At 37.3% G+C, this 16738-nt stretch overlaps 1 protein-coding gene across 3 annotated transcripts in view; it reads right to left on the bottom strand.

The window, feature by feature from the left end:
* AGL (amylo-alpha-1, 6-glucosidase, 4-alpha-glucanotransferase) overlaps nucleotides 1-16738 on the bottom strand; it is a 51408-nt gene that overhangs the window by 22612 nt on the left and 12058 nt on the right. For 2 of the 3 annotated variants that reach the window (XM_039352273.1, XM_039352271.1), the window contains exons 11-17: nucleotides 16558-16697; nucleotides 15841-16028; nucleotides 13622-13745; nucleotides 12323-12486; nucleotides 10512-10613; nucleotides 5167-5322; nucleotides 4324-4474 (exon numbers count right to left, since the gene is read on the bottom strand). In XM_039352273.1, the coding sequence (XP_039208207.1) occupies nucleotides 4324-4474; nucleotides 5167-5322; nucleotides 10512-10613; nucleotides 12323-12486; nucleotides 13622-13745; nucleotides 15841-16028; nucleotides 16558-16697 (1025 nt within the window). Of the gene's footprint in view, nucleotides 1-4323; nucleotides 4475-5166; nucleotides 5323-10511; nucleotides 10614-12322; nucleotides 12487-13621; nucleotides 13746-14128; nucleotides 14253-15840; nucleotides 16029-16557; nucleotides 16698-16738 lie in introns of all 3 variants that reach the window. The other variant, XM_039352272.1, reaches the window with a different exon arrangement.

Raw genomic sequence — 16738 nt, 5'->3', positions numbered from 1 at the left:
ACAAATCCTATTGCATGGTTATTTGGTATACATTTGTATTTAAGTGTAAAACATCTATTTTTCTAATCTCACTTTTTACTGTTTTATCCTCCTTTACATTCATTCTACATTCAACTCTGCAGTCCAAAATATTAACAAGCAGCAGAAGTAATTAAAATCATTAACATAGAGTATAAATAAGAAATTATTTTATTTTAAGCTATCCAAAAGGTCCACCTTCCCTTAAACTCTCAGAGATAGTAGTAGTAGTAGTAGTAGTAATAATAATAATAATAATAATAATAATAATAATAATAATAATAATAATAATAATCCTGCGACGATATCTGTAATACCATCAAACATCCACATCTGCCTATCCCAGGTCCTGGGTAAGGACTAGATAGGTAGACAAAATGCCAAATCCAGTCTGAACATCTGGCTGACTGTGCGATGATCGATAATAATAATAATAATAGTCTGTATATATAGCCAAGATATTGCAATGGAGTTTGGCTTGGACAAGTGTGCCACACTTACTATCAAACAAGGAAAAATAGTGAAAACTGAAGGAATCAAGATGCCCCACGAAAATAACATTAAGAGTCTGGACGAGGAAGATTACTACAAATACTTGGGTATCCTTCAAGCTGACGACATCAAGCACACTGAAGTCAAGAAAAAGATTAGAGATGAATACATCAAGAGAGTGAAGAAGATCTTAAAGTCCAAACTCAATGGAGGAAATACGATAAAGGCAATCAACACCTGGGCAATTCCAGTCATTAGATACACAGCTGGAATAGTGGACTGGACTCAAGCAGAACTAAAAGCAATGGATAGGAAGACCAGAAAAATAATGACAATGAATCATGCCCTTCATCCACGCAGTGACATTGACAGACTTTATCTACCAAGGCAAATAGGTGGACGTGGAATGCTGCAAGTACATCAGATGGTTGAAGAAGAAAAAATGGCTTTGGAAGAATATCTGAAGGACAGTGATGAAGATGCACTGAAATTAGTATATCAGGAAGGCTTACTGACTACAGCAGAGACAAAACTGGCCTACAAGAAAGACCAAATGAAGAACAGAATAGAGGCATGGGAAGACAAAGCACTACATGGCCAGTACATTAAAAAAATAGCTGGGAAAGCAGATAATAAAAAGACCTGGCAATGGCTAAGAGCAGGAAAATTGAAGAAAGAGACTGAGGGACTAATTCTGACTGCACAAGACCAAACCTTAAGGACAAATGCATATAAAGTCAAAATTGAGAAGACAGCAACAGACAGTAAGTGCCGCCTATGAAAAGAAGCTGAAGAAACAGTGGACCACTTGGTAAGCTGCTGAAAGAAGATCGCCCAGACTGACTACAAGCAGCGGCATGACAAAGTAGCAACAATAGTGTACTGGAAGATCTGCAAGAAATATCATTTGCCTGTAAGCAAAAACTGGTGGGATCATAAAATAGAAAAAGTCATAGAAAATGATAAAATTAAACTGCTGGGACTTCAGAATTCAAATAGACAAGCACCTGCAACATAACACCCCGGACTTAACAATTGTCGATAAGAAAGACAAAAAAGTCTGGATAGTGGATGTGGCAGTGCCTGGAGACGGCAGAATAGATGAGAAAGAACTGGAGAAGATAACAAAATACAAAAACCTACAAATAGAAATAGAAAGACTGTGGCAAAAGCAAGCAAGGGTAGTACCAATAGTAATAGGCGCCTTAGGTGCAATCCCAAAACAACTGGTACACTACTTGAACACCATTGGCATTGACAAATTCGCTATTAGTCAATTGCAAAAGGCGGCCTTACTAGGAACTGCTTCCATCTTGCGACGATATCTGTAATACCATCAAACATCCACATCTGCCTATCCCAGGTCCTTGGTAAGGACTCGATAGGTAGACAAAATGCCAAATCCAGTCTGAACATCTGGCTGACTCTGTGATGATCCATAATAATAATAATAATAATAATAATAATAATAATAATAATAATAATAATAATAAAAAGTTGGAAGGGACCTTGGAGGTGATATAGTCCAACCCCTTGCTCAGGTAGGAAACCCTATATCATTTCAGACAAATGGCTGTCCAGTCTCTTCTTAAAAACTTCCAGTGTTGGAGCATTCACCGCTTCTGGAGGCAGGTTGTTCCACTGGTTAATTGTTCTAACTATCAGGAAGTTTCTTAGTTCTAGGTTGCTTCTCTCCTTGATTAGTTTCCATCCGTTGCTTCTTGTCCTGCCTTCAGGCGCTTTGGAAAATAGCTTGACTCCCTCTTCTTTGTGGCAGATATCTCTTCTTTGAGATATTGGAATACTGCTATCATGTCCCCCCTCGTCCTTCTCTTCATTAAACTAGACATAACCAATTCCAGCAGCCTTTCCTTATATGCTTTAGCCTCCATCCCCTAATCATCTTTGTTGCTCTTCTCTGTACTCTTTCTAGAGTCTCAACATCTTTTTTACATCGTGGTGACCAAAACTGGATGCAGTATTCCAAGTGTGGCCTTACCAAGGCATTGTAAAGTGGTATTAATACTTCATGTGATCTTGATTCTATCCCTCTGTTAATGCAGCCCAGCACTGTGTTGGCCTTTTGACAGCTGCAGCACACTGCTGGCTCATATATAAGTGATTGTCCACTAGGACTCCAAAGTCCCTCTCACAGTTACTACTATTGAGCAAGGTACCTCCTATACTATACCTGTGCATTTGGTTTTTCTTGCCTAAATGTAGAACCTTACTTTTTTCACCACTAAATTTCATTTTGTTAGATAGCACTCAGTGTTCAAGTCTGTCCAGATCCTCCTGTATCCTAAGCCTGTCTTCTGGAGTGTTGGCTATTCCTGCCAGCTTGGTGTCGTCTGCAAATTTGATGATTTCCCCATCTATCCCCTTGTCCAAATCATTGATGAAGATGTTGAAGAGCACTGGGCCCAGAACAGAGCCCTGGGGTACCCCACTACACACTTTCCTCCATGTAGATACGGTTCCATTGAGGACCACACGCTGAGTATGGCCGGTCAGCCAGCTACGGATCCATCTGGTGGTGATTCTGTCTACCCCACATTTTTCTATCTTATCAAGTAGTAGGTTGTGATCTATTTTATCAAATGCCTTACTGAAGTCCAAGTAAATTATATCCACAGCATTCCTCTGATCCACTAATTTTGTCACTTGGTCAAAGAATGCAATAAGATTTGTCTGGCATGATCTGTTTTTGACAAACCCATGTTAGCTTTTAACAAACTTTGTTTGCCTCTAGGTGTTCGCTGATTTGTTGTTTATCTTTTCCAGAATCTTCCCAGGTATCGAGGTCAGGCTAATAGGTCTGTAATTTCCTGGGTCTATTTTTTTTTTCCTTTTTTGAAGATAGGAACTACATCAGCTCTTTTCCAGTCCTCTGGTAGTTTCTCCAGGATCTTTGAAAAATATTGTTCAATGGTTCTGAGATCACATCTGCCAGTTCACATCTGCCATGTTCATATATTACATTATGTCATGCTGCCATATACAGGGGGTTTACATTACTTCTATATCATCTGATTACATGATGCAACCAGTCACGTGATGGACAATGTAACTATTTTGGCGTATCTACACTTGCTTAATACTGTACTGTTAAAATTTTAAAATTTAGATACTAAAATATTTCTCCAAAGGATGTTCATCCAAATATGGATGATTGATGAGAAGTCCAAGGGTCCAAGATATTATATTTCAGTAAGTTGCCTCAATGTACTAAAATATCTCTACTGAATACAGATAGTCCTCGACTTATAATCATTTGTTTAGCTTCTGTTCAAAGCTACGATGGAACTAAAAACTGAAAAAGTGAGTTACAATCAGTCCTTGTGATTACAATTGTTGCAGCATCCCCATAGTCAAGTGATCAAAATTCAGGCGTTTGGCAACTGACATGTATTTATATGTCATCCCGGGATCATGTGACTGCCATCTTACCAGCCAGCTTCTGACAAGCAAAATCCAACAGGGAAAGCCAGATCCGCTTTACAATTGCACGATTCAATTAACAACTGTGTGATTTGCTTAACAGGCATGGCCAAAAAGGTAAAACTGAGTATGATTCACTCAACAACTGCCTTGCTTAGCAATGGAAATTTTGATCCCAGTTCTGGTCCTAGGTCTGTAGTAAAGTAACATGTGTGTCTGTCCACATGTTCCTGAGAGATGGCTCATTTATTCCAAGAACTCTAGGAAGAAGGATCATACCACGTAATATGGCCAACCATTAATACTGCCTGACAGTTCTGCTGGAAGGACAGAAAAGAGATAGAAATAGCTGCTTGGGATTGATAAGGTTACCTGGAATACACATTTGAGGAACTTCTTGACTATAGACGGAAGTCTTGGGGTTTCTGAAAGCTGTTCGAGAAACAGCCACAACAGACTGATGTGTATTAGGGCAATGTCTGGTCACAGCCACAATATCTTCATCAACTTGGTCTACAAATACCTAAAAATGTATTTTGAAAAAAATAAATAAGACAATGAGTATATTTTAAATTAATACTACTCATGTTGCAATTCTCATTTGGGGCATCTTAAGGCAGTTGTCACAAATTTCAGAATCTACGAACAAGAGGACATTCATGATTTTCATGTGAAAGAGAGAAAGCTAGTGAGATACACAATCAGAAGAAATAATCATACAATTAGTTGATCAGTAACATCATTTTGGATTTTGGCTTTCAATGAACATTTAGAATCTCATTCCTTTAAACAAGATCATAAGAATTCTCTTTCATATAACTTGTTCCTAGTCATGGAAAAGCCAGTTACAAGCTTTCAGATAAATAAAATAATCATAATTCATTCAATATTAACAATCTACCATATTTCTTGATTTTCTTTGCTCGTAGCTGGACAAAAATTGGCAAAGCAAAACATCAAATAAATCAGGATTTTGGTTTCCAGCCATGATTGTAATAAGCCAGTGCTCATAGAGAAGTAATTGTGGATTTAAATTATTTTGTTGCTGATAATTAACTACGGTATATTCTTAAGATCAGTCTGTCCACCTCATTAAGCTGACAATTATTTTATCATTTAGTCTGCTACATGAAGGCATTAAGCCATGGTGCCCGGCTCAAATGTTTCCAGTCTCCCATTTCTCCTAACCATAACACAAGCTGACCCAGTTCTTGCCTGATTAAATCCTTTAGCTCCCAGTTCTTGGTGTAATCTGTTGATAGCTAGCCTTCCTGCTATAATTCCAGTCTTGAAATTAACTTCACCAGGTTTTAACTGTATTGCTGCTGGATTCCACTTTGCATAAAATCTTTCTTCAGAGACCACGGATATCTGGCAATAAATGGAAAAAAAGTAATTCATCATCTTTTCTTTGCTCAAACTTCTTCAGACCACATTGTACATGTTTCAACATTTAAAACTTTTCTACATAGCTTCTTATAATTTAAAAGACAATTACAATTTTTTTAAAAAAAGTTCAGTTAAAAGTCAGGAGCTTTAACATATGTGAAAAATGTCTCTAAGCACCCGGTTCAATAAAAATTGCTTTTGCTTGACATTAACAGCTTGAATGCTAATTATTTCACTCTGAAGAATGCCCATCTGCCCATGACTTTAGATTGATCAAATTATGAAGTGCTGGCACATCAGAATAAACACTTCCTGCTGAATTCTATGTAGCGTTACAAGATATTATAACTCCAACTTTGAAGTTTTTACACAGATAAAAATTCCAGATTCATGGACTGAAGCTAATATTACTTTGATACCTAAAGAAGATACTGATCATACACTAATTAAAAATTACAGACCAATATCGCTATTAAATGTGGATTATAAAATCTTTGCTGCAATAATGGCAGAAAGAATGAAAAACTTTTTGAATGAATTTATACACCCAGACCAAAATGGTTTCCTACCAAAAAGACAGATAAAGAACTTGAGGATTATTTTAAACGTTTTGGAATACTATGAAATCCATCCAGGGAACCAGATGGCACTTATATTCCTTGATGCACAAAAAGCCTTTGATAACTTAAATTGGCAATTTATGTTTCAACAACTTCAAGAAATGGACTTTGGTGAAAATTTTAACAAAGCAATTCAAGCAATTTATAAGAAACAAACAGCAAGAATACTTTTAAATGGAGATTATACAGATGGATTTGAGATTAAAAAAGGCACTAGACAGGGATGCCCGCTGTCTCCTCTGTTGTTCATTCTTACATTAGAGGTTCTGGCAAGAAATATCAGACAAGATACAGAAATTAAAGGTCTGGAGATTAAAGACCAGAAATATAAACTACAGGCTTTTGCGGATGACTTGGTCTTCATTCTAGAGGAGCCATTGCAAACAGCTGATAAACTCTTGCAGAAAATTGAGAAATTTGGAGAAGTGGCTGGCCTGAAAATAAATAGGGAAAAGACTAAAGTAATAAGAAAAAATCTAACAGACAAACAGAAAATTCAACTCGCTAAAATGACACACCTTCAAATAGTTAAAAAAGTCAAATATTGGGGTATTTATTTAACTGCAAAATATACTACACTAAAAGAAAATAACTATGAGAGATTAATGAAACAAATAAAAATAGACTTGGAAAGATGGAAAAATCTTCAACTATCACTTCTAGGAAGAATAGCGATGGTTAAGACGAACATTTTACCAAAGCTAATTTTCCTATTTCAAACAGTGCCTATTAAACTTACTAAGAATTTTTTTGATGATTTAAATGCAATGATTTTAAGATTTACATGGCAAAAAAAGAAAGCGAGAATCAAATGTAAATTGTTACCAGAATCTAAGGATAGAGGGGGCGTTGGACTTCCAGATTGGAGACTTTACTATCAAGCGGCTATTTTGATTTGGCTTAAAGAATGGATTGTATTGAGAAATAAAAGATTGCTTTATTTAGAGGGACACAACCTTCAGTTAGGTTGGCATGCTTTTATATGGTATGAGAAATCTAAAGCACATATGTACTTTCAAAATCATGCGATAAGAAACGTACTACTTTCAGAATGGGAGAAAATTAAACATAAAATATATATGAAAATCCCTGAGTGGCTTTCAACAATGGAAGCATTTGCTTATCCAAATCTGATTAATTATGACAAATTGGTTGGTTATAAAGACATTTTGGACGAAGAGGGAAAACTTAAGGACAGGCAAACTTTACAACTACAAGGTATTGACTTGACATGGTGGTCCTATTTGCAAATTCAAACAAAATACGAAAAAGATATAAAATCAACAGGTTTTTACAAAGAACAGACCCCATTAGATAAAATTTTGTTAAAAACAGATGAGAATTTGATTAGAAAACGCTATAAATTTCTTTTAAACTGGAAGATGGAAGAAGAACAAGTGAAAGACACAATGCTAGTATGGGCAAAGAACTTTGGACATTCTATAGATTTGGAAGACTAGCAAAAACTTTGGGATAAAAATATTAAGCTTACAAAAGGGGTAGCATATAAAGAAAACTTATATAAGATGTTTTATAAATGGCATATGATACCACTTTGCTTGGTGAAAATTTTTAAAAATGTTTCGGATATTGGCTGGAAATGTAAACAACAGCCAGGCATTTATTACCATGCCTGGTGGATATGCCCTATCGCTAAGAAATATTGGTCTAAGATCCATAGATGGTTGGAGAAGATGATGAAACTACAGATAGAATTTAAACCGGAATTGTTTTTGTTAGGAGTATTAAGACCTAATTATGGTAAAGAGAATGACTATTTGATATTGCATGTTTTAACAGCTGCAAGGGTAGTATTTGCCCAATTTTGGAAAAATGAGAATTTACCATCTGACCAGATTATAATTACTAAAATTTTAGAGTGTGCAGAAATGGATAGACCAACATTAGAGATGAAAGAAAAAGATGATTCAATTTATTTTAACTTGGGAAATTTTTTATCAATGGTTAGAGACACATTAGAACTTGAAGGATTCAATATTTTAGAACAGATGACTGATTTTTAACCGAGTTCTAACTAACATGTTGATGATATGATTATTTTTCATGATTTACTGATTTTCATTTGTTACTCTTGATTGTTAGGATTTTTTGAGATTTTATTAGTAGTGTTTACTTAATAGATCAACGTATTTGTTTACTAATTGTTTTTAATATGTTATAGTCTAAGCTTACGGTAAAAATGGTTGAATATATTTACTCATTATTATGATCCAGACGGTAGCTTGTTTGTTGAAATATGTGATTGCACCTATCCTTATTTTACCCTAAATCAGTGGTTCTCAACGTTTGTGTGACGGCGACCCCGTCACACAAACGTCCTGTGCATGCGTGGCGCCGCGCGCATGGGGGGCCCACGCGTGGCGCGCATGCGCGGCGCCACCCGTGTGGCGCGCATGTGTGGCGCGCCCCCATGCGCAGCACGCATGCGCGGCACGCATGCGTGGCCCCGCCCCCTGAGGGGGCAAAATGGCGGATCGCCTTCTTTGGCGACCCCCGAAAAATGGTCGATCGACCCCAAATGGGGTCGCGACCCATAGGTTGAGAACTGCTGCCCTAAATCCTTTATTCCCTTCCCCTTCCCCTTCCCTTTTCCCCCTCCCCCTCCCCTTACCATACCTGTACTGTTCCTATTTTTCCTAATACTACTTAATAAAGTAGTAGTACAAATTTTTTAACTTAATAAAATTTTGCTTTAAAAAAAGAATAAACACTCTGTGGAATCCTTGGTGCTCTGAGCTTAGAGCTTTTCTTGGAGATGTTTCATTAGAGCTGTGGTAGCACAGTGGTTAGAATGCAGTACTACAGGCTAATTCTGCTGACTGCCAGGGGTTTGATCTTCACTGGCTCAAGGCTGACTCAGCCTTCCATTCTTCCGAGGTTGGTAAAATGAGGAGCCAGATTGTTTGGGGGCAATGTGCTGACTCTATAAACTGCTTAGAGCAATGGTTCTCAACCTGTGGGTCGGGACCCCATTTGGGGTCGAACGACCACTTCACGGGGGTCGCCAAACAACGCAGTCCGCCATTTTCCCCCCTTTTCCTTAGCTGTGCTACTCCCTTTTATTCTATTGGCTTTTGAAAGCCAATAGAATAGACTCTCTTGAATAGAGTCAAATTCTATTGGCTTTCAAAAGCCAATAGGAATTGTCCAGGCTGTCTCTGCCCTGCTGAGCCCGCCAAAAGTCCCATTCTGCAAACGGTGCTGCACCAGTTGAGTAGTCCTTGACTTACGACCGGTTGAGTAGTCCTCGACTTACGACCGATTGGGGGGTCGCGGCATTAAAAAGGTTGAGAACCACTGGCTTAGAGAGGGCTGTGAAGCGGTATATAAATCTAAGTGCCATCGCTTTTACCAAACCAGGTAATATTATCAAATAAGGGTGAAGTTTCATTCTCCAAGCTTGTGGGTTCATTTCTGAACATTTTGTTTACTAGACTAGGTAACATCTTCAGCTGAGTTTAGGGAATGTCAGTGTCAGTGTTCTGTTTATAAGGGCTTCATGTGTGGCTGTGTCAAGTGGGGGTCTTGTAATAAGTCAAATATGAGTCATCAGTGAGAGGCTTGTGATGGGTCTTACAATAGGGATCAGATCAGGGTCAATGAGAGGTGAACAGCTGATGGGAGGAGGAGGAGGGCTTGAATGGGTCGGTTGAGGGTTGGTGCTGTCTCTGGCTGGCTGTGCAGTTGATCCGGATTCTGAGGGGTTCATAGACTGGTTGTAGGCCGATGTGTCTGTTGATGGAATTGCTTATGGGGTGCCAGGCTTTGATGAACTCACAAGCGTGGTGGGTGGTAGCGTGGCCGATGATTTTAGCGTTGCCCAATCAAACTGGTGTTGTTTGGTAGATAGAGATTGTGGCGTTTGACTGCCAGTCGGTGTTCATGGAACCAGGTTTTTAATTGACATGATGTTTGTCGGTTGCAATTGTTACAGTTTATTTTGTAGATTACATTGTTTCTTTCATCCTTCTGTAACTTGTCTTTGGTTCTGGATAATTCCTGGCAGTGTGTGGCTGTGGGTTTATATGCTATTGCTATGTATTGCTATTCCCATCTTATGTATAACATTTGATGATGATGTTTGATAATGTTACCTAGTTTGGTAATAAAATGTCTGTAAGAAACAACCAAGCTCAGAGAGCACCAACCCTGAGCTACAAATATTCTCTTCTATAAACACTCTTTCAAGTATTTGTGGCTAAGATGTTTTGAGTTCTGATAAACACCAGTAATAGCAATCTTATATTAATAGTTTTATTTTTCATGTACTTATAACTTAGGTACAGGACCAGCATTCTGACTTGTCTGTAAATAGGTCATGAGTGAAGCTTGTAGGACTGGTGAAACAACCTGAGTGAGCAAGACCAAACAAAATAATTATCCCTAGCTGCTATATTAAAACTTGAGAAATGTTAAAAGTAACTCTACGCATATCACACTACAATAATATAAACAGGATATTATTGGAACCTGCATCAACACTGTGTGATCATCCCAAATGTACAAGGAGCACCCCGTTTAAAAACACACCTGATGTGGCACTAGTTCATCGTACCCTCTAGTGCTTCCTGTAGCACAGCAAGCCATGGAAACGATCGTTGAGCTGGGAAGGGCATCATAAGCAGATCGATGCTAGCAATAAGAAATAGGGATTCAAAGGTCAAAGCAGTTCTGAATTCCAGGAAATCCCTCTGTCTGCTCTAGGCTCTACGTTCCATCCCAGCACATTTCCTTAAGAACTTCACAAACATTTGGAAGTAGAAGGAATCCCATAACAATAAAGTCAACTCATGCTGATCATGAATAACAGGATTTAATCCAATGCATTTGAGAAGGTGGGTTGAGAAAGGCTGCCATGTGTAACATATAAAAAATGCTGAATACTGGAAAAGAAGTGAGGTGGGTTTTTTTTTTTTTTAATGTTCATGACTACATGCCATCCAGCAGAGCATGGAAAATAAGCCAAATTGATATCCTAAAGTTCCTTCAATCCTTTGCCTTGGGTAGCACGCTTGCTAGGTGATGGGAACTGATGTCCAGGTTATTTATACGTAATTTTACTAATGCTGATTTATAAATTTGGCATTCAGGGAAAGTACATGGTGGAATGCAGAAGTAAGGATAGCTCCCATATATCTCATTTACGTGAGACTTAGACACATTATTTGCTGCTTCAGTTCACATGATATATCCTATCTGTATGCAAAATAAGGAAAATATCTCTTAAGTTCTGCTTCACAGAAAATTTGTATGTTGGAAATCTAGAATCAACAAGGCCATCTACTCTGGCTCCAGATCAATTAAGAAATCTAGGCTTAATTGACTGGGCTCCAGATCATTTAAGAAATACAGAAGAAGATATTTTCACAGAGGAATGTCCAGCCTCTGCTTGAAAAAAAAATCAACAAAACAGCTGTCTGCATTGTTTATTTGCTATAAGCTAAAAAAAACTCACAGGCTATTAAAAAAAGAACTAGAAGATCAGAAAGAAGGCTATAGTAAAACTTATTACCCAGATTGCTATATAAAACTTTCATTTGTTGCTCTTGTAATAGGGCAAACCATTTGGACATGTGGTAACCTCAGTACCATACAGCTTATTAACCATGAAGAGGCAGGAGCCCCAGGAAAGGAGCACAATATACTACTGGAGGGTGAGGTGCCATGGCCTAATGCTGAGGAGTGTGGGCAGGCTATTGAGTGCATGCTGCATAGCATGAGTGTCTAGGCATTTGGACTAGACACGCATTACAGAGTATGGACAAGTGCCATGGACACGGGATCCCTGGAATCTCAAATTCCATCGTGGGGATCCTTGGAAGAAAAAGTGGTGCAAATGAAAGTCCCACAATGATTTTGCTTATGGGAAGCCGGCAAGGAAGGTCACAAATGGAGAACATATGAATGCATCTAAGCCTTCCATTACACTGCACAGTGTTTAAGCTTTAAGTGTGAGCTGGTTGTCAAGTGCCCAAATTGTAATAACATGATCATGGGGATGCTGTGAAGGTCAGAACTTTGAGGACCGGTCTTGGGTACCACTTCTTTACTGCTATTCTAACTTTGAAAGATTGCTGAACAGGTCTTGATAACCTGAGAACTACCTGTATTTGTGTGTTTCAAGTTTAATTTGCATTCAACATTCACATTAAAACATATTTTTAGTATAAAATTAAAAGTCCGCTGATATTAAAGCAGGATTACGTCTTTATGAATGTCTATATGAAGGAGTCTTTATGAAGGAGTCAAAACATGGATTATGCTATTTAATACATAATATTTATCAGATCTTTAAAGTGATGCCTTAAACAACCAGAGAGCACTACAGTGCCAATGCTTACCTCAATTGGACATTCATTATCATGTGTTATGTCCATGAAGAGTGCATGTGCAATAGCAGGTGTTAAAGGCCTCAAACGAGGCTGGACGAAAGATCCAACAGGTTCTCCACCAAAGCGGTAGACTAACCTACCCTCCTCATGGCTATTGTAGGCACTCATTGCTTCTGCAGGACAACAAAACCAATCCCTTTAAATGGACACTGATTTCTAGAATCATTCATCAGAACATTAAATTTTCGGAACTTATTGAGTCATGTTAATAGTCATTCAGGCCATAAACCCCAATCTGTGATCAGCCAACAGAAACATGTATTCCACACAGGTCATATGGAAGCTCTGCTTTCCTTGAGTCCCAAAACATGCACAATCCAAGACCTTATCAATACATGTTGTTCATATGAGATATAATACAAGTCAGTGTATGCTATGTTTATGATTTTCCTGACTAAAGGATTTAAAGAATAATAAAATATCTTTTTGATGGGATTTCCACTTTGGGCGTAGCTGGTAGTGATGCGGGACTTCATGCACACTATCTTGAAGTTAAAATCTATGGGTATTGGAATGATAAAAGAAGCATTTGAGCAAGCCTAAAGCCTCATAGTTCAACATGACTGTATTTATCAAACACAACTATCTTGTAGTTTAATATATCTCAAAAGCAACATAGAGTCTCTTGGTCATCTTAATCAAACGATTGATAATGTGCCACATCCCTCCCATTTCCTACCCTATCAAGCATTTAGCAATGTCAACATGAAGTTTAAATGTGGTTAATTCCATATCCCTTGAGTTATTTTTAAAATAATAAAGGCAGGATAAAAATCAGATGAATGAATGAATGAAATGAATACATACATAGATACTTAAGCAGGCTTTGCCTATTTCAAGCCTTCATCAACAGTGAATGTGGCACAGTTCCAATATATCCTAACCAATATAACACGTTTTACAAACCATGTTAAAGTAATCCCTTATAATCTATGAATATAGCCAAGTATCTGACCTGATCAGATACCTTATTCCTTATCCTTTGGTTATGATTAGGGAGATAAAGCACATCACATCTACACCAAACAAGATATACAATACATGTTGTTCATATGAGATATAATACAACATTTATACAAAATTATCTCCCAATTCATTATTTTGTTGACCTACTTCCATCTTCTTCTAATTTTCATCTATAATAATGATGAAACTATAGCATCACATGTTTATAAAAAAGGGAAGGCACTCACAGAAAATCATGCATAATAAAAGACGAAATAAAACAGCAATTTAAAGCAAGCCTACCTCTTATTAAAGAACTAATGCCCAATTTATTCACAAAGATATTGTCCAGCTCTTCACTTCCAGTGAACAGTTCAGCCACTATATACAAGTTGGAGCGTAATTTTCTAGCTGTGTCCATCATATACTGCAAGAAGCATAGCCAAGGAAGCCACAGATAGGAAAATGCAGAGCAGCGAGAAAAAAAAGAATGCAAAGCTAGGCATGGATTTGGAGATCAGGGAAAAATGCCATGCGGCAAAACCAAATTAGGAAGCCAAAAGGTTTAAAGAACCAAAAAGGTGCAGTTATGAAGATTCAAGAAAGTTAGCCCAAGACAATGAATGAAGAATGAGAGGGAAGAGAAAAAAAATCAAAAGGAGAGAGGGAAAGGTGTTTGAATTGGCCAAGGATACAAGAATACATACAAATAAAAAGACAAAATTAGTTCCACGTAGAGACTTTGACTTTATATAAACACAGCAATCCTGCAACAAACCTTTCAAGCATTTTTTTTTTTTTTAGCGGTACCTCTAATCAGACTGGTAATTCCTAGGCAGTTGACAAAGACATTGTCAATGACCTCGCTGCCAGTGAAGAGTTCAGCTATCACATAAAGATTAGGTCTGACCGACCTGGCTGCTGCCAGCATTTCCTATAGATTGTAACACATTTTTCTTTTTTTAAAAAAAGTATCTTACAGCACGTGCTTTTCTGACAAATATAGGACATCCAGTCCATTATTCTCTAATTACTATGGTTTCCATAATAATAACAACATATAAACATCGTAAAAACATAAATTAAAATGGGAAGAATGATAGAGACATATCTACATAATTTTTTGATTCAAACAGTGCAGCGCAGGCAGTCCTCATTTAACAACACTGATCCAGTGACTGTTGAAATCTTGTGACAGGACTGAACAAATGGTACTGATGACTTGCAGTGATTCGCTTATCAGTGGTAACTGGGATCTTCCAGATCTGCCATTGCTAAGTCATGCAATGTTGCTTTTTACAACTGGATGCTTAGCAACAGGAACTCCAGGCCCAATTAATGCCATTAAGTGAGGAGCACCTGTATAATATAGTATTCTAGTTATGTTTAAGGTTAACCAGGCCTTTTAAAATCATAATTTGCATGCCAAGGTCAAATTCTGCTTAACCTTAATCCTAGTTAGAATTTAAATGTGCATTTTCATTCAACAACTTACACCTGCAACCCCATTTCTTCATGAAAAAAAAATCTCAGCAGCAGCATCCCTATTTATTCCGACAATAATCCACTAAACTGAGAGTGATAACCCAACATCATCTATTGAGCACCATTCACTAAGCCGTGGTGGTACAAAGGTTAGAATGCAGTATTGCAGGCTAATTTTGCCCAATGCCAGAAGTTCGATCGTGATGGGCTCAAGGCTGACTCAGCCTTCCATCCTTCTGAGGTCGGTAAAATGAGGACCCAGATTGTTGGGGGCAATGTGCTGACTCTGTAAACCGCTTAGAGAGGGCTATAAAGCGCTGTGAAGTGGTATACAAGTCTAAGTGCAATTGCTATTGCTATTCAATAAAGAGAGTACCTGGGTCTCCCTATTCTAACATTGAAAGCAGAGTTCTTCAGATGTTTTGAATTTCAATCTATTGCTACAGATCATGCTGGCTTTGTTTGAAGGCTAACGAAGTTGAGGACATTAGGCTATCTTCCCCTGTTTTAACTTTGCTTCATGGAAAAAAGCATTAAATCATGGTTAAAAGCAAGTCATGTGAAGCAGATGATAAGGGAAAAAAAGAAGCGGTTACGTCTATGGCACAATTTGCAGATGAGAAAGTGAATTTGCTACGGTCAGATTAGTTGTACTTATCTTACGGTACACTGCTTTCAATAGCATTTAATCAGGGTTAATTTTTTAGCCAAGCTTAATTTTAATATTTTAGGTATATCCAAACAGATGATCTTCTCCTGTAAAAGCCTCATATTACACTAGATTCAGATTCTTTTACTCAAAAATGTGAGCATTTTTAGAATGATACCAACATAACTGAAGCGGCATTTTACTATTGGAGGATCATATGATGTCTCAGATTAAGCCATTATCTGCAATAAAGTCTAATAACCATAGCTTACCTTGCACGATTATTGTAAAAATAACTAAGGAAAAAGTCAAAGTTATCATCTGCATCTGCTATGGATATATTTTTCTAATATCACAAATAACCATGTATAAATGTATTTTTCTATACCTCAGCCACTTGAAGAGGAGTAGAATGGCAATTGTCAAGACGTACTCCATGGAAATATTTGGCAGTAATTTCAGTATATTTTTTCATGTGAGCCCAAAGATATGGGCAGTCTTCTGGTTTATTCCCATAACGCAGCTTGACGCTATCACCCCAGCAAATAAGTTCTCTTCTAAGGTAGACATTTGAGCCTATATAAAGGAAAATTCTAATTTAGGTACAACATAGTAATTGTGGTTTCAATATTCTTACTCATTTTAAATTATTTTAATTTATTTTTATAGTAATTGTTTTTTAAAAAATACAATTGTAACAATAAAAATTAACAGCTGATTTAAATAATATCTTAGAACTTGACTTTTTTTTATTTTGTTCTCACAAAATTCTTAATGTTCTTCTATGTTCTTAAAAACTTTAACAAGCCTCTTTTGTAAATCCAATGTAGAAAAATTTATCCAGGTCATTCTCTTGGTTATTCCTTTTAATTATAGACATTGATACTGGGTAGGCAGAAAAAAAAATAGAGAGTCTTTCAAAATCAATTCAACTGATACACAAATTACAAAAGATGTAATTTGTGTGTCAGTTGAATACACAACTGAAGGGCTGAAATTAATTAATCCTTGGCAGACATCATCTAAACTAAATCATGGATGGAGGCTATTTTAAAAAAAAAATGCTTTATTCAAGTAGTTCAAGCAACCAAGAAAGATCACAAACCTGGTTCAGCAAAATTTCTCAGAGGATCATCTCCCATCACCCAACCATTATGGGCCATAAAATAATTTGCTTTGCTAGGCTGATGCATCATAGCTTCCTCTTCGTCCAGGGTTAGTTCTTTAAATGGGTAAGTAAAGTACCTGCAACGTGCAATAATTACCTTGCTGAACAATGAAGTGGA

This window comes from Crotalus tigris, unplaced genomic scaffold, assembly GCF_016545835.1.
Source record: "Crotalus tigris isolate CLP2741 ecotype Arizona unplaced genomic scaffold, ASM1654583v1 scf7180000018419.1029430, whole genome shotgun sequence".
Lineage (NCBI taxonomy): Eukaryota > Metazoa > Chordata > Lepidosauria > Squamata > Viperidae > Crotalus > Crotalus tigris.
Note: the sequence above shows the minus strand (reverse complement) of the source record. Positions and strands in the feature narration are given on the sequence as shown.